The sequence below is a fragment of the Colias croceus genome, chromosome 13, assembly GCF_905220415.1.
Source record: "Colias croceus chromosome 13, ilColCroc2.1".
NCBI lineage: Eukaryota > Metazoa > Arthropoda > Insecta > Lepidoptera > Pieridae > Colias > Colias croceus.
The window spans coordinates 680447-700233 of NC_059549.1; the positions used below are offsets into that span (position 1 = coordinate 680447).

At 31.8% G+C, this 19787-nt stretch overlaps 1 protein-coding gene across 1 annotated transcript in view; it reads right to left on the reverse strand.

Moving 5' to 3' along the window:
- LOC123696621 (uncharacterized protein DKFZp434B061-like) overlaps positions 1-19787 on the reverse strand; it is an 82009-nt gene that overhangs the window by 11713 nt on the left and 50509 nt on the right. Inside the window, exons 2-5 of the mRNA XM_045642937.1 lie at positions 3407-4304; positions 3151-3251; positions 2007-2193; positions 1486-1545 (exon numbers count right to left, since the gene is read on the reverse strand). Coding sequence (XP_045498893.1) covers positions 1486-1545; positions 2007-2193; positions 3151-3251; positions 3407-4238 — 1180 coding nt within the window. The 5' untranslated portion in view covers positions 4239-4304. The remainder of the gene's footprint in view (positions 1-1485; positions 1546-2006; positions 2194-3150; positions 3252-3406; positions 4305-19787) is intronic.

The window sequence follows — 19787 nt, forward strand, 5'->3', positions numbered from 1 at the left end:
GAACACAATATTTAGTTTACAATTCGTCTTGTAAATACAATAATTATGAAGTAGGCAGGTATTTTCATTCATTCATTATATTGATATCTTCCAATGTTTACTTTTTAGTTTGTTCCGTTAAATAAATAATGAATCGCGATTTAAATCTGTTATAAATACTTAATTATCTATATAGTACTAACCACAATATGTAATGTTAAGGTACTTACATTACATATACATATATTATATATAGTGGGGAAATCTTGCATAGATACCCACGGCCTCCGGGGAAAGGGCCGTGGGTTATGTCGGATTCCTACCGACCAAAACGCCACTGTGTTTCGTCAAGCCACATCAACGACGGGGCCACGGGTATATAAGTAGAATTCGTCCGTGACCCCATCAGTAGCTGCCCGTCTCCAGGCCAACACAAACTATGAGCCCGCCAGCTCTGACCTCATGGGGCGGCGTGAGCGGAACACGTCTCGCGCCGCCTCATCTCACCGGACGATGGACTAAATCCCCGCTCCATCGCCCGGACATTACATATACCTAATGATTCTCTATTAGGTTTTATTATTAACTAGCTTACCGCCCGCGGCTTCGCCCGCTTTGTCTAAAACCTAATAAATTATATACTAAAACCTTCCTCTTGAATCACTCTATCTATTAAAAAAACCGCATCAAAATCCGTTGCGTAATTTTAAAAATTTAAGCATACAAAGGGACATAGGGACAGAGAGAGCGACTTTGTTTTATACTATGTGGTGACATTACTCGCATAAATCGAATGGAGAAAATACTAAAAAATGGTTAATTGATGCAATCAATCTTGAAAGTTTATTCTTTGTCTTATGATTTATTAAAATTTCAATAGAATTCCAGGTGCTAGTAAATAATAGTTTATTTGAAATCTCTCATTAAAGATGTATTTCACGTATTCAAAATATTATTTGAACTCGACCAATTAGATCATAATAAGTATTTATATAAGTGTTGAAGCAACACACAAATATTGTATCGTTTGTGTCTAAAAATATACAAAATACTTCGGTATATAAATAGAATTGTTTGGTACTAATATTTGATATTGTCAAGCTTTTAACTATTTGCTATGATTCTATATTTGATTTAGGTTTCATCTGTATCTAGGTATATGATATTTTTTTGTAACTTTGTCATATGATTTTAATAGTATATACATGTTCGAATGGATATTTGTCAATAAAATTTTGCCCAAGCAATTTTTAAGACTGCTTTTCACTTTATGGAAAATAATTTTATTTTTATAATGACACGAATTAAAAATATATTGTACTTTAAGCATGAAATGAATCCATTAAATAACTATACTAAAAATATCCCATTTCCTTTCCTACCAGGTTGGCCGCCTAATAATTGTGCATAATTTTTGTACCTCATTAATTTGTACCAAATTTCCTACATTGTTTTGTACAATGAAGTATTATAAATAAAATAAATAAAAATAGCAGTGTCACTTACCCATAATCAACATAATAACAGGTAGCGTGGATAGACAAGCCAGGAACACCGTCATTACAACTGAAACAAAAAGCTTAATTATTTAATGCCATGCCATTTTAATATTCCATCGACGTTACTTAGTTTAATAGGAAATGTTACTTTGTTGAAAATAGGAATATAATCAATACTTGTTTAAAAATAAATTGAGTCATCCATTCTTCAGTCTTTCTTTATAATTAAAGATTATTTTTCAAAAAACTAAACCACCATCAAATTGTCAGATCTAGACAAAATTTAAAAGCAATCATCTGAAAGGCATCAGCTTGCAAATATAAAAAAAAGAAACATCTTTTCACCCTGTCGAAAGTTCTGAAGTGAAAATACAGCCGAAATATTGTATTCAACACATATCAAAATTTTCTTATTTAATATTATTTATACATCAATTACGATATAACTTTCATTCACCCACAATTCAGATGATATTTGTGGACACTGTACACTTTATTCAGTAGAAATAGTTTACAAAATAAACTCACTAGTCCTATTCATAATCTTAGCAGCTCTGCACACAAAGTCCACGGTTCCAGAAGCTTCCATGTTCGCGTCCTTCAGCTGATAAGCAACAGAGCCGTACGTAGTGAGTCCCACCCCGAGCCCCAGCCCCGTGCGCTCGCTGTACTTGGCGTGCTCGCCGCACAGACGGCGCTGTTCATCCCCTGATACCTTAACGACAATTATACAGGGTTAGTTTTCAATGATTGGCCAAATTTTCAGAAATTGTTCAGAATCGATAACTTTTAGATCTATCTTTATATATATTTTAATCTAATTTAAAAAAAGTTTTTTTTTTTTAATTAGATTTCATTCCTGTCCGCCACTAAATTAAAGCGAACGTGTGGACATTACAAAAGCACAATTCAGTTCAACAACCTAGATATGTAGAAGTTAGCACACACATAAATTTGGCGATGCGCGCACGCACACAAGTGCATTGATTCTGGCGGTGTTTATGATTTAGGAAATTTTTAAGGCATTTTCAAATGAATGCTATTATTATTTTTATTTTATTTTAAGCGACAATAATGTTTCAAATGTACCTTTGGTTTAATATCTAGATCTTAATATTACATTTTAGCTGGTCATTGAAAACTAACCCTGTATTCTAATTCAGAAAAATGTGTGCGTGTACTAGTGTACACACGTAAGAAGTGAAACTATAGGACCTATTTTTAAAAAAATAATTTACCATATGCAACTTTACAGAAATACGTCGAATCACGCAAGGGATAAAAAAAGATGGCGCGAAGCGGAAAAATGTCACGCGTAACGAAAAAAAATGTGACACAACATTTTTTTCCAACCCCGATAAAGAAGTTTCACTTCAATAATTATTTCAATTATACTGATAAAATAATTGCTAATTGAAAATTTAAAATAAGGGAAATATTTTTCTTTTTATTGCATTGAACGAAGCCAGAAAAATAGCTTTAACGTACTATGAAGTTTCTGACAATTTTTGTCTTTATAACATAAAATTAATGTTTAAATGAAAATTAATAAATGTGAATATAAAAGTGATGTTAAGAAAGGATAAAATTGAAATCTAAATTTCTTAGAGGGATTTTAAAGTTAAATAATTGAGAGACAATAAATAAAATGGGAACATATAAGTATACGAACTTGACTAACAGAGCTGGAAGCTCTTCTCGATCCAGTATCGGATAGAGCCTGTCTTCCTCCGACTGATGCTCTGTATGGTGACACGCTTCGTCCTCGAGTATCTGTAATAAATTCAGTTAATTTAAAATTATTGTACATAAAAGTGAAATTAAGTAATTTGTCCGTAAGTCAAATAGAGTAAAGCTTACAGATATTAATAACGCAAATCATATTTGTAATTGGTAGGTACATAAAAAGCAAGGTAAAAGGAACTCACTTGCTGTCTGACTATCTTCACTTGCCCGCCTCTCTCTAGAAACCAAAGGTTCTTGAAAAGTTAACGTCAAACTTCCCCGCGGGCTGACCCTCGCAGCTTCTATATCACCAGCCACCAAACTACCCCTTGCACTACGTTCTGATGGCGCGATACTTCCTCTAGGGCTCCTTTGGCAATCAGGTATTAACGAACCACGCGGGGTTCTGTTCAATTCAGAAAAATCTTTCCTCAAAGCATCAGGGGCTATGCTCCCTCGCGGACTGGTCCTAGGACTTGGCCCCAATTCTTTCTGATTACGAGCTGGATCTATTTGTATACTCGCTACGGAATGTCTAGGACTTCGCCCCACATCTGGTACCAAGGAATTCCGCGGTTGATTCCACGACGTGCCTTCTGGGACTAAACTTCGTCGAGGCGTTCTGGCGGTTGCATCTGGAGTAATACTATTACGCGGCGATCGATTAAAATCTTGTGGATTAAGGCTTAAACGTGAACCATACGCCTGTTCAACGCCTAAGTTATTTCTGCTTGGTGCAAGACTATTTCTGATTAAAGCAGTTTCTGGTGTTATTGAGTTTCTGGCTGATCTTGTCTCTGGAACGAGGGAATGACGCGGGCTGCGATGATAACCCTCTAACGCTGCATCAGGAGCGAGACTTGCTCTGGGACTCCTTTGTGGTGGTGGAGGTTCGAGTTCATCGTCAGTTTCTGTAGTAGCTAAAGATGCTCGTCTTGAAGTTTGTGCAGATGGTCGAGGTGATCTTGTTTGTGGTGACGTTGCCGCGCTTCTCGAAGCACGCCTGCGTCGGGAGGATGAACTTCTGTGCAGCATTTTGACTGTATTATGCAAGCATTAAACAGAGCATTCTGCGCTTTCGTTCAATTAGTCCTTGTGCATCTGTAAACAAAAAAATATTATAAGTAAATAATACGATTGTTAAGTTGCTACAAAATGTTAACATTGCTTGTATATAACAATCGCTACGCATTTCAATATAAACGCTTCATAGAAAATAAATACCTACACCATAATTTAATTGACGAAATAAAAGCAATCGAATCGTTGAGACAAAAATAAAAACCTCAAGGGAGATTTCAGTACCTATTCAATCCAAGGTATTTCGCAAATTCCCTAAGCTGTCTCAGACCTTAATTTAAAGTTCTTAGTTTGGAAGCGGCCAATTAATCTAAATTATATTTGAATGGCGCTCAAGTAACCGACACAATTTGTAGCAAAGGATTTACAATACTGACGCTTCTCAAGACAAATTAATTTTTACCGTAATTCAAAACGTGATCAGAATTTTAAAACGCTCGAATATAAATATGATAATATTAACGAAAATATGAATTTACAAAGTAGCGAGCTGGTCGCTTACTTTGTAAAGTTCCATTAAGCAGAGTGGACCTAGTGTAGCATGTGATTTTCCTAAATTAAAATGTTAGCGAGGGGAAAGTTTATGAAGAAAATGTTATATTAATATTTCATTATATAAAAGTAACATTACATATCGTAGAATAGGACAAGTGGTAATAAGGATTCGATACTCATTTTCTATTAAGAAATTATAAGACATACAATTTAATGTTTAAATCACATTGCATAGATATAATATACAAATAACAAACAAGTCTTGGAATAACAAATACGTGCATAACCAAATACCAATAGGAATTTAAATGATACAAAAATAATTTTAACATGAAACTTGTACGTCACCGTGTAGCCAGATAATAATATCCAGAACATTATTATTTGCACAATATAAAAACAAAACTAAAATCTATTATCACTTAACACGCAAATAAAAATATATTCACGAATTACTAACAATAACAAAAATTATCAAACGTGTCGAGAAAAAAAAATAAGTTGAAATTAAAACCACATTAAAACGCAGAAAAAAAATAGCATTCCAAATTTAAACTCCGCGCGCTTAGCACATGCCACACGTTCAGAAACTTAGAAAAAAGAATGCATTCGCTATGGATTTAATTTTTTAATTTTCTATGGACGTATGTAATTGTTGCCAGCCTACCCAAAGAAGTTTTATTAATTTTCAAATTTTACTTACACAAAAAAGAAAAGGATTTGAGTATTTAAGTGTAATAAATTAAATTACGCAAACATTTTTCACAGTTTCTTTTAATAATAAAAATCTGTATAATAAGAATAAGAATAAATAGATAATAACTTACACACAGTCATTAAATTCAAGGACAGTACCTTAGAGTATATATACTATCTATAGAGTGCGAACAACCAAGTGGGAACAGTAGGCACAGGTGGGAACAACACGACGCTCCCGCCGCGAGCGCTCGCAGTCGTGGTTGAGTGCTCACGAAGTGCATTGCTCTAGATTTTTTTCATATTTACGAATAAACGTGGTGAAATGTGCAGTTCTATCTTGCAAAAACGATACTAGAAAATAAACAAAATTGAAATCCACTATCAAATTTCATCAGTAAGTCGATTGTTTTACATAATTTGATGAAAATAAATCTAGCATCGCGGGGGTGAAGAGTAGGTGGGAGGCGGACACGCGCAGGCTCGCTCGCGCGCCTCACTGCCGCCACGTGATCGTAGTGATGTGACCTGACCAACGCTGTACTCGATATAAAGTTTACTAGAAGAACTATATTTTAACAAATTATTTATTTAACTTTAAAATTAAAACTCTTTTAAAAATGTATTATAAATAAATTTGTGGTGTGTTTTGTATGATACACTTTCTAAATTATGAATACGAATGTATTATAGTGTAAATGTAAAATATGTAATGTTACGATATATTTTCTGAACCGCTAAATTGATTTTGAAGATTTTGATAGTAGAATGGATAAAATTGAATAAAAAAATTATTAATATTATTTATTATATTATCATTTTAAATTATTAATTATTCCTTAATATTTTTTACCATTTTTAAAACATTATTATTATTGTTTGATTTATTATTAAATAAATAGCACTAAACCCGAACTTTTATTTTATTAACTTTATTATATTTTAACAAGTACTCACGTTTTTCTGATATTCCAATCAAACATATTTTTTAAAGTACTTATAATTAATACAAGAAAATTTCTTATATATTATTTAATATTCAAATGGAATAAACAAACTTTATTCAGTTGGTAAACAAATTTAAAATTACATATTTATACTTTATTCATAAATATTTTTCCTTTAATAACTTATTGAACATAAAATTTACTTATGATACATATTTATTTACATAACTTATCGATAGTTCAACACGCAATTGATATCTACCCATCCCTATTTGTCACACACACATCTATATAGTATCTATAGCTCATCTGCCTACGATGCGCACTATGCAATTTGTGCAATACACTCGCTCTATACTATTGTAATATATACTCTAAGGACAGTACAGAAACTAAACAAGCCATAAATCCCACTTTATAAGAGACACGAAAATGTCTCTCTTAATTCACGTTGGCAGAACAGTTTTTAATATCGTCACCATAAATCCACGTTAGCCTCTAGCGAGTCATTTTTCACGACTTTTGCTAAATTGAAACGCTTAGTCGAGATTTCTTTTGTGAGTTACTTTAAATAAGTTTCACAAACTAAAATGGCGTCGCTTTTTTGGTCCTTTCAAAGGTTACTAACATTTAAGGACTAATGAAATCTTTTAAATAAAATCATATTTGAATTAAACTTGGTAATAACGAAACATTTCCTTTCGTTTATTAATGGCGGTTAACGAATAATTTAGCTCTAAAAGCGTTTATTACTCTGCTTTTTCAGTCGAGATTCATTTGTAATTAAAACGTTTACTCCGGTAGTAATAAACTTTATTATGAATATTATAACCGTTCCAGTAAGTAATTACGACTTATTTTTCTTAATAAATAACTTTGCGAGGGTGAAGAATATTATATTACGATTTTTACTAGATTGGCAGAAAAAGGTACAGTACTCCAAAAGTGATAATGCGCATAGAAATCTTCGTCACAGTTCGGTAACTGACATATTCTCGGAGCGTCCGAAGACGATATGTATATAGAGTGGTAAAATACATTTTCTTCATGCATAATTTAGTAAAATTTGTTTAGTAAAATAAATACATTTTGGAAATACACACAGCGAGCGTTTCAAGCGGGAGCAAGACAATTGCAATTTTTTGTCCTGCACGCACCGTAGAACGACTCATATTCGTGCACAAATTATCCATTGCGGAGTAAATATGAGTGTACGCAGATCGCCAACACGTTTAACCAGCAGTGGTGCAGTGGGTACTGCCGGTGGATCGCATCCCGATCTATCGAAGCTAAGTTCGTTTTCAACGAGTTCTACGCCAACTGATACTCAAATCACTTACAGAAAACGGAAACAACCGCTAGAACAAGATTGCAGATGTAGTGATGATATGAAGGATATTCGCTCGGAGTTGAGCCGTATTAGTACATTACTTGAAAAATATGTTTGCTCAAACGAACAAATAATAAACAAAATTCATGAAAACATTTCGGAGGTAAAAACACAAATTACCGAAATTAAATCGTCCAACGAACAATCCTTGAATTTAATTCGCCAAAATACGAATCAAATCAATGAAATTAAGTCATCAGCATGTATGATAATTACTGAACAAAACATATTGAAGAGTACTATTTCTCAATTAGAATCCCAGATCAACCAGGGTGAGAGTAAAATAAAATCACTGGAGTTAAATCTTCAATCAATAAATCAGTCATCCAATCCATCGGGTTTTACGTCTAAAAATCAACTACATATAAATGAACACTTAATCAAGGAACTACGAGACAGAAAAAGCCGCGAAAAAAATGTAATTTTTGCTGGTTTCCCAGAATCGACATCTCATCATAACTCAGAGGAGAGGATATCTAAAGACAACTACGAAATTTTAAAAATTACCTCGCTAATAAGTTCAGACCTACCGAAGCCAGTAAAGATATATAGAATTGGCAAGTATTCACCGGGGAAAAATCGTAGAATAAAGGTTTGCTATGACACAATTGAATCTGCTAAAATAATCCTACGTAACAAAAATAAACTACCCAACAATATTAAAGCTTTTAGTGATCAAACGCCAGCTCAGGAAAAATATCTTAAAAGTTTACAGGATGAACTAAACCGTCGCATTGGTGAAGGAGAAACAGATCTCACAATAAAATACGTTAACGGAATGCCTACTATAAAGAAAATTATGTCAAAAAACTAGAAATAAATTTAAAGACAAACAACCAAAATATCAACTCCTACGAAATACTAGACAGCTATGAAAATTTGCAACTCTCCCGATCCAGGCTTAGATTTATATACTTCAATGCGCGAAGCATAAGAAAAAAAGGTAAACTAGATGAAGTAAAATGTATCCTGAGCTCATTAATAAAACCTATCCACGTAATTCTAATTACTGAAACTTGGATAAATTCTGATGCGCAAGCTTCAGAATTAAATATTGATAATTACACACATTATTTTAACTACCGGACTGACGCAAGAGGAGGTGGAGTCTCAGCATACATCCACAACGATTTAAAACACAATCTTATTGAATCACGATACGAGGAAGGGAACAATTACTTATGGATAAGTTTAGAACGATGTAAAATTGATGTAGGCGTTATCTATAAACCGGGCTATACTAACTGTCAAAAATTCCTTGAAATGTATGAATCGCAATTACAACAAAGGCACAGAGCTATTATTTTTGGAGATTTTAATATCGACTTGTTAACAAAAGATAAAAATACCAAACTATACAAATATACTCTTAAGTGTAATGGACATATATTACTCAATAAACTAACTAAAAAATACAGTACAAGAGACTCCTCAAAAAAATCTATCATTGACCATGTAAGTACGAACCTTCAAAATGATAATATACCATATGACCATATATGAGATATGACCATATGACCATAAGCACATATACGTAGAATTAAAAAAATATTTACCCCCAAAAAGTGTTAAAACTCAATATAAAGCAATTAATTACGAAAGATTATCATCCCTGTCTGACTCCATAGTTGATACTGAAATAAACAAAGATTATACAATATTAGAAAATAAAATTAAATCTATTATAGATAAAAGTAAGATTACTAAAACTAAATTTCTAAATCTGCCCCGAATAGACTGGATAAACAAAGCAATTTTAACAGAAATTAACGAAAGAAATTTATTATGGTCTCAACTAAAAAACAACCCTAAAAATAAAAACCTTCAAATAAAATTTAACACTCAAAAAATAAAGGTAAAAAAATTTATTCAAGACACAAAAGATTCTTACTATTACCAAGAATTTACAAGGAATATAAAAAAACCCAAGAAATTATGGACTTTAGTAAATAAATTAGCTAATAACAAAACTGTAAAATGTACTTTACCTACTAAATTACTTATAAATTCTGAATATATTACCGAGCCAAATGAAATATGCCAGATATTTAATCAATATTTTTCTACAATAGGATCTCGTCTAGCAAATTTAATACCCCTACAATATCAAACCAACTCTTCCTCAACCTTACCTAAATCACCATCAAAAAAGTACGAATTATCCACTTTTGATCCCTGTACACCTAATGAAATTTTAAAAATTATAAATAACCTTAATTCAAACTGTAGTACAGGTCTTGATGGTATTACCACAAAAGCAATTAAATGCATTAAAGAAAAATTAAATCATACCTTAAGCGATTGTTTCAACCAAGCTATAAGTCAAGGACGTTTTCCGGATTCGTTGAAAATAGCGAAGGTAACTCCTATCTATAAGAATGGTTCAAAATTTGAACCTGGTAACTATAGGCCAATTTCGGTGTTGCCAGTGTTGTCAAAAATATTAGAGAAAATTTTACACACGAGATTAGAAAAATATTTAGACTCATTTAATTTTATTTCAGTGCGTCAATACGGTTTTAAGCCAAAAAGTAACACTCTGTCAGCGACTATAGACCTGACTACTAAAATAAAACAGAACATTGACGCAAAAAATTTAGTTTTGGGAGTATTTATTGACCTACAAAAGGCCTTCGATACCGTTTCTCACGAACTTTTAATAAAGAAATTAGCATCCATTAACATTACTGGTAAAGCACTAGACATGCTGAAATCATATTTAAAAAATCGATCACAAATCGTTAAAATAGATAACTACAATAGCATTCCCTTACCAATTACGTGTGGCATACCACAAGGTTCGATTTTAGGCCCATTGCTTTTTTAATTTATATTAATAATTTACAAGATTTAAAACTAAATGGTCATCTAACACTTTATGCGGATGACACCTGTCTGTTTTATTTTGGTCCCTCTATACATGACATGATAAAGCAAGCACAAAATGATTTAAATAAATTAAATAAATGGTTTCAATACAATCTACTAACAATAAATATATCTAAAACGTGTTATATTAAATTCAAAGCTCAGAACAAAATTATTCCACCACACGCTCCACTTAAAATTAATGGTGTTGTATTAGAACATAAAACCCACGAGAAATACCTAGGTTTGCGAATCAACAGCTCTCTAAAATGGAATTATCACATCGACCACCTAAAAAATAAATTATCAGCACTTCTTAGATCTCTGCGTAATATCACTTCTTGCATTCCTCATAAATTACGCCACACCATCTACAACACGTTAGTCAAACCTCACCTAATGTATTTAATAGAAGTATGGGGTAGCGCTTACAAAAATAAATTAGCGCCACTACAAATTTTACAAAATAAAATTATTAAAACCATTTTTAAATATCCTTTTTTAACTTCTACAAATAAAATCTACGACGATACTAAAATAATGAATTTAAAACAATTATACTTTTATAATACGTGTATGTTCATCCACAAAGCGCTACATAAAAACATAAATACAAATATAATATTCTCAACATCAAATCGCCACTATCCTAATAGACGAGCTAGCTATCTTGCCCTCCCGAAGATCCGAACGAATTATGGAAGGCGAACGGCAACATACGAGGGAGCACGTTTCTATAACGGTTTGCCAAGCAAATTAAAAAGTGTAAACTCCTTCATTGTATTCAAAAAACAATTAGCGAAACACATCCTGGAAGACCACACGCTCAAACTTTGAATGCAATGAATGAGTACCTAACCTAAACTTATGTTTATAGTATGTAACTTACTCTAAATTTTTATCTAACGAATGATATTTTTTATAAATACCTATGTTTAAAATTTAAGTTTCTCATGTAAGTGACTTTATGTCTTAATGGGAATAAATGTCTTTAAACCTTAAACCTTAAATACGACAATAAGCGAAGATTTACATGCGCATTATTAATTTTGGAGTACTGTATAGTATTGTATCCGTGGTAATACTTTTTCGCTTTTCGAGTAGATAATATATTTTTTTTAATTCACACAGAAATGTATCGTTTTATTCGTTTTTTTGAGGAAATACTAGAAATTTTTAAATGTAGTGTCTCGCAGAAAAAAATTGCTTATTTTTGGTGCCATATTAAACATTTTTTTTAAATATTACCTTATTAGATACTTACTTAAAATGACGAGTACTGCACTGATATAGTATAACATTATTAACTTTTCTGGATTAAAAATGGATGAAGAATTTGCATTGTCGATGCAATAAGCAGAAATGAAACGCCTACGATCTAGAGTTCGATTCAATGGACGAAAATGTATTATTAAATTTTCCTATGTAGGATTTCTGAGAAGTAATACGGAATGAAATTATGTTCGGAATATGGCATGTGAGATTAAAATATAATTTGAAAATTTTTAATATGCTCTTGCAGTATTACAACCTTCAGTTAAAATATTTAATTCAAGTTGATTCCTCAGATTGTATATATAATTATAGAGTTTGTGTGTATGTTTTTTTTATGTAAGTACTTAATTGAATATAAATTTATGGGTTAGTCCCGCTATGGTATGGTCCCGGTATGGTACCCTCTTAAAATACCTATCAAAAAGTGCCGCTATGGTACCCTTCAGTTTTTGGTACTGTTGTAAAGAAAAGTTATACAATGCGTTAAGAAAAAAATAGTATTAATAAAAAATATCTTTTCTTAACTATTATAGTTAAGCAAGATAATATTTATTAATACTATTTTTTAAACAAATCACGCTCGGTAATTGTCGTTTCACTTCAGGTAGTTACCTGACCAACCGGTTTTTTCGTAAAACAATAGAGACGAGCCCTTCCTCGAATTCGTATCTAGCTCTTCCCTTTTGTTTTTATGAAAATAGAGAGAGACAGTATTATTCCGGGTTTAGTTTGCTATTTGCAGGATAGCTTGTTAGTTTTATTGCAATGTCTGGGTCAAGTAGTGCACGTGGTGTAAATTTAATAATTATTGACAGTCGACGCGGTGGAAAAACTTTATTACGTGCCGGACATAAATATATTAAACGCAGAGAAAATAAAAATTCAAGTACTTGGCATTGTGTAAATAGGAGAAATAGTATTAAATGTAGTGGATATATAACTATTGACAATACCAATAATACAATAATTAAAGATTATAAACACAGTGATCAGTGCGTGCCACATTCTGAAGACAATGAAGTTCAAATGGCTATAATTGAGTGCAAAAAAGAAGTAAATTCAAATTACGGATCAGTACAGAAAAGTATATTATTGGCTGTCGCCTTCTATTACAGACGGTTACTGAAAAAAATATAGCTTAACTTAAATAACTGATGATTTTTGTTATAGCTTTCGACTAAAAAGATCACCTATAAATTCAAGAAAAAGAACAAGTATAGAAATCGACCGCCAGATTCAAAAGCTAACAAAAAGTTACGAAAATAAAGCTATCTCCATTGGTGATTTTCTGATTAACATATCAAAGTCAACATTTCGATCAGAACATTTAAAAAAATAGTTTATTTTAATTTTGTTTTTAGCCTATTAAAATGTTTAATACTTTTTCTCGATGTTGATTATTTTTTGTAGTTTATGTTTACAATTTGCGCCTTTTTCTCCATGTTGATTATTTGTAATTAATATATTTGTCTAGTTGGTTGTTGATTATTTTTGTAGTTTATATAAATTTACAATTACTGCCTTTTCTTAATGTTGATTATTTGTAACTAATATTTATGTCTGGATGTTGTTTTTATTTGTAGTTTATAATATTTACAGTAATACTTTTCTGAGATGTGGATTTTTTATATTTTTTTATTGTTGATTATTGGTAATTAATATTGTTGATTATTTTAAAAATTACATTGCAATTAATATTTCGTTTTACTGTTTGATATTTTTTTATAAATATTTTGAATTAATAAAAGACTGATTTAATATCGCAAACAGACGTTTTATTGATACACTCCTAAAAGTATTTATTTATAGATACACTTTTCTTTTCAGTTGTACCTTCTATTGTCTAACGTAGATCTAAAAGATGGGTACCATAGCGGGACTTTTTGATAGGTATTTTAAGAGGGTGCCATACCGGGACCATACCATAGCGGGACTTATAATCTTAGGAGTTGTAGAATGATTATAAAGGATAACGAAACTTTTAACATTACAGTATATTTATGTATTTAAACCAATAATAGCATACAGCTCTCTTTTAAAAGTCATCTAACAACAGACTTCAGAATTCATAAAGAAAAGAAAACAGTAACTCTTTTTTTCATTGTCACCCGTATATCAAGCCAGTTATATTTATAAAACTCCGTCTTCAAACCCTCATGTTCATATTGAGGTTAAAAATAGCTTAGCAATAAATAACAGTGCGAAGTTAATTTAGCACAAGGGAAGTTGTAAGTGCGTTGCTGAGTTTTGCAATATCCGCAGGCGCTCGCGCGATCGGATGCGCGCCATTTTGTTTTCCCGCCAAAATTTTTTCCACATTCTGTCTGTAAAAGTTTGCGTGTGAAAGTTTTGACGTTTTTGTGCGTTTAGAAATAAAAACAATATTTTTTGAGGCGTAAATTACTTTTATTTACAGTAAGGAGATACATAAAAAACATATTTTATGAACTTGAGTAGGTATATAATCAAAGCTTTAAATATAAAACACATATATCTTTTAGCACAGAATTACATAGATAAATATATATTTATGCTAAGAGTTAAGAGTATTTACTATCTTTATTTGAAACCGAAAAAAAGAAATTCTTACCAAAAGATTTTCTCTTAAAATAGAATCTAAGTAAATCTTTTTCCACTTCCCTTGAAGCTATAAATAAAACAGACAGATAAGTAAATAAGTAATGAAAGGAAATCGTAAAAATAGTCTTCGAAACAATTTTATACGGTTGAAATAACTTAGCACATCGAAACCAATTAAGTTAAAATACTTAAAGCTGGGAGCTTAAGAGCTTGAAAATAATGGAAACGGCTTAAGTTTTTACAGGCTTTTGGAAAGCGTTTTCATGTAGCAGCCATTAAGATGGGATTCCTGTTAAATTAACCATCACTAGTGGAACACTTCGGATGTATTGGAGATCTATTTGTTAGTTATTTATCACATTTGTGGATGAATACTAAAATAATAAATACCTTATACTTGTAATAACTATATTGTAAACTATTATATCGTTACATCATAGAAACGTTGGCTCAGGATTTTTCCTATTGATAGGTACATACCTTTTTAAAGACAATTTTACGATCGATATGAAATTTTTGATCAAAAATTGCCAAGGGAATTTTTGGCAAGGGATTGCCTTATCTAACTGTATAGGATATCTTAATGTATAGTTTAAAAATCTCAACTCATTTTATTACTACATAATAATTAAAATCTTAAATCAAACACCAGCCAGCCCTTATCCAAATTAAAATAAATAAAAGTAAATTAAAGACATGAAAATCTGCTTAAATTACCGGAGCTTCAGTCATACTTCTGAAACATCGCAGACAATTATCATATTATTATATCGTTGCCATGGAAACCGTAATTACCCGTCAATAACGTGCTTGTGCTTACGAGGACAAGAATGATGGTGAATGTTTATTAATTTTGAGTTAATTACTGATAGGGTGTTGTTACTTTTTACAATAATTATAAAATACGTAGTATAATTTTTTCATTCTTTTTACGTCTTCGCTTTCTGCATTGAAAAATTAAGACGGTTTGGCTTTTATCAAATGAATGTTTGAAATTCTAACTCAGTAATATTACCTATAAATGTGAAAGTAATTATACCTATTAGATGAGCACTGAACCAATTTGGATACAATTTGGCACATACACAGTTTGAAGTCCGAGTAAGCACATAGTTTTTATCCCGGACAATTCACAAGAACGGGACATATACGGTATTTCCTTCTACAAAGCGGGCGAAACCACGGGCGGAAAGCTATAGTACAAAATACATACTGAGGAGATTAGTCAACGGTACCGGATTTATAACAATGTAGCATGTCACTGTATGTTAAAATGAATAAGTACGCACGTAAACACAAATACCTTCGCTTTCCTTGGCACAAATACATAACACACGAACGTAGGGAAATCACTACATCACTACATATTAAGTATAAAACAAAGTCGCTGTCCCTATGTCCCTTTGTATGCTTGAATATTTAAAACTACGCAACGTATTTTGATGCGGTTTTTTTAATAGATAGAGTGATTCAAGAGGAAGGTTTTAGTGTATAATTTATTAGGTTTTACTAAAAGCGGGCGAAGCCGCGGGCGGTAACTGGTAAGCTAGTATATCTATATGATTAGGTAACTAGGTACTTAGAGTACTAAACCGAGGTAATTGAAACAATCCAATTGAATAAAATGATTCCTTACTTCCCTGTGTCATTGTAACAAAATTTTATTAGAATAACAACCAAGAAGATCAATTTATTTCAATTTCATAATTCACTCCCACCAAATTTAATTTGGGGAAACAAAATCAAAAGTTTGTTCGTCGAAGTTGTAAGAAGATGGAATCTAAGACAAAAGTTTTGAAGCGAGCTTAATTCATATTAATTATAACAGACTCTATTTGTTATCAATATTATGATATGTATAACTTTCTTGGTTATGAATAATGTATGATTTGTTAGGATCGAGCTAGAGTTATTTATTTAATAATAGGTCTTGCTGGTGTTTTGTAAGAAAATAGGAATTCTAATTATAATGCCTAGGAGATATAATAGAAACACTAGAAGTCAATTTCCTCAGTCGGCGTCTTATATAAAAATATGACTCAATAACAATAAAAATTTGTATTTTTTCATGGAAATTGGCATTAATCTTGAATGTATGATGTCCAAAAGCTCACTACGGATAATGTAAGATCGGGCTTGTAAATCGTGATTCATAGTTATGAAAATAAATCGACATCCTTTTGTACAAAAAGGTTTTTCACTGTTACTGTTATTGCTTGATTTTCTGCTTCAGAAAGTAGGTACTATTAAGATTTTTATAAGTATACTAGCTTACCGCCCGCGGCTTCGCCCGCTTTGTCTAAAACCTATCTATTAAAAAAACCGCATCAAAATCTGTTGCGTAGTTTTAAAGATTTAAGCATACTACAAAGAGACATAGGGACAAAGAAAGCGACTTTGTTTTATACTATGTGTAGTGTGTAGTGATTTTACTCTTTTGTAATGGAGATAGCAGTCTGGATTTTTCTTATGACATAAACCCTGATCACTATGGATGTGGATGATATCGTTACGAACATTTTAGAGAATTTTCTTCAACACTGATAGCTATAGATTGACCTCATTGGACATTCCCTCTCTATAAGGAGATAGTTTTCTTATTCCTCAAGAAAAATCGATAACTAAATGCATCTTCCCCTTAGCTTGGAAAAAGATAAGAACTTTTACAATAGAAAGGACATCTCGAACTTTCCAATAAATAAAATTGAAGTTTTACTCCTCCGTAGAGTCCAACGTAGTTTTTACGAATTTGCCTGAAGAACTCGTAAGTTTATTTCAAATCGTCTTGGAATAAACTTGTGTAATACGAGATATATAATTAAAAAAGAATGGAAAAATTTATTCGAGCATCGCGATACAATACATACATACAATACAATACAATACAATACAATCGCGATACAATTTTTTTATTCCTAAATATTTCAATTACGTCACGATGTTTTTATTAATTTGTAAGCGTAAATAACTGAATCTGGAATGTTCTTTATTTTTCCTTTGAATTATAAAAGAATTTTTAATCCACGAGGTACATAATAATTCTTAAATAATTTATACTAATTTCTGCCCTTTCTTTTGTTGTCACTAGCTCCAAATTCTTTTCAATTATTTTCAACTTCTTTATTAGAGTTGCCCAACATCATACATAATTCAAAATACAAAAATACAAAAATCTTTATTATTACATAAACATTTGGTAGATAATACAATGCACTAATCTCCACACTAGGATTCCCTGTGTTGTGGAGAATAGTCTCTTCCAGCTTACGTCTATTTACACAGTTTATACAGAGGTAAATTCTTAACTACGAAAATACATACAATATGCTAGTTGAATAAATTTCTGCGAGTGAATGAGATAGGATGAATGTCTTGAGTGAGTTTGTGGAATTATTTTAATGGTCTGAGGAAGTTTTCCGTGTGTTCGTAGTCCAAACCACAAAGGAAATTTTTTACATGTTTTTTGCATTGCCTCTTGGTCAGGGGTAGGAGGTTAGTTGCTAAATTTAGTTTTTCGTAAATAAAAGGACCCATGTATAGATATGATTTTTTGCCAAAATTTAGTTTAGTTTTAGGTCTATTCCATTTTCTGCATCTTTGGGAACGAGAAGTGACATACATATTTGATGGTGCAGTTTTGTGAAACCGAAGAGCGACCGCCATAATGTAAAGTTGTCGCACTCGCATACAACCGGTCTCCTGGTAGAGGATATCAGTTGGGTAGCGACGAGGTTTAATATATGATACCTTTAGTATGGCTCGTTGGGAACGCTCTACTCTCATTAAGTGTGTTTTATGTGCAGCACCCCATACTACAATGCAGTAGTTGATTATGGATTCGCATAATGAGCAGTAGATCATTTTAAGCAGTTTGTCCGAAGCGACTTGGCCCATTCTTTTAAATATATATATTAGCTTACGTAGGCGACCAGAGACATAATCAATTTGTTTTTGAGTTGAGATGGTTATCTACATAGACTCCAAGATAACGAATATTTTGAACTTCTTCGAATACGGGACAGTCGCATATTATGTTATTTTGTGAGCAGTTGCCATAGTGGAATTTAATGGCGAGAATTATGAATTATAATATAATACATTATAAAAATACCTGTAGGTCAAACTATCTGATTTCCTAGTTGCAACTAGTACTAACTAGGGAAAACACATTGTAAAAATAGAAATTTATAAAAGATTTTCGCCTGCAGCTTCGCCCGTGTACCTAGTCAAAGAAAAACAAGACACACCCGCAGTCTTAATCCAAGTAACCCTCTAAGTGTTTGCTAAATTTCAAGAACACGGTTCACAAGTTATTGCCTGAAGAAGTAAAAAACAAACATACAAACTTTCGCATTTATAATATTTGTAGGATACGTAGAAAACTACCATTAACCAGATTAATTTCTCTCCGGTTTGTTTCAATAGACAGGTGCTCGGAATTCAGATGCCCTCGACTGAATGGCAATCGGCAAGCTTTGATCAATGTGATTTAGTTACCACTCATCTTATAGTGTTAAAGAGTGATGGGAAAGTGAAAATGTGCTGTAAGAGACGTTTATTAATAAATAAAACTGTTTTAAGAATAAATTTATGGCATTGTTGTTTACGGAACTCGGGAAGGAAATTATAAAGTGCTATGTGATTACATGTACGAGTACAAAAATGAGCGGTAAGTTGTATAAATAAACAAAACTATTTTGGATCGAATCCATGATAGAATATAAGTGTTTTAAATTATATCATTGGTATAATTAATATACTTTTAAAGTACCTATTATAGGAAAGATTGTCTATAGAAATTATCAAAATAAGCCACAGTTCGGCAAAAACAGAAGGAAAATCATCTATTTTACAGGCAGTAAAGAAAATCGCTCATTAATGTATCTGCTCTATATCTAAGGCTCTATACTTCACAAAGTAACAATACTTTACATTTTAGAAGTCCAATAAATTGTAGGCTGTCACTTGCAAGCAAGACGTATTAAAATTAATGATTATTCCATTGACTTCGAATTGAAACATTGAATGATATATTAAACCCAGTCTAGACAAGTTATTATACTGACGTTTGAATGATAGTGCCTTAAGTGACCGTCTCGCAGAGCCTCGTATTCGTGGTACTCATTTGTTGAGTTAATCAACAATGTTGTTGAACTATGTCTTAATAAAAACACAATAAAAATAATTTTTGACACATGACTAATGTATTTTTTCTCGATAGTTCGACAGATTCGTTTACGCTATTAATATAAT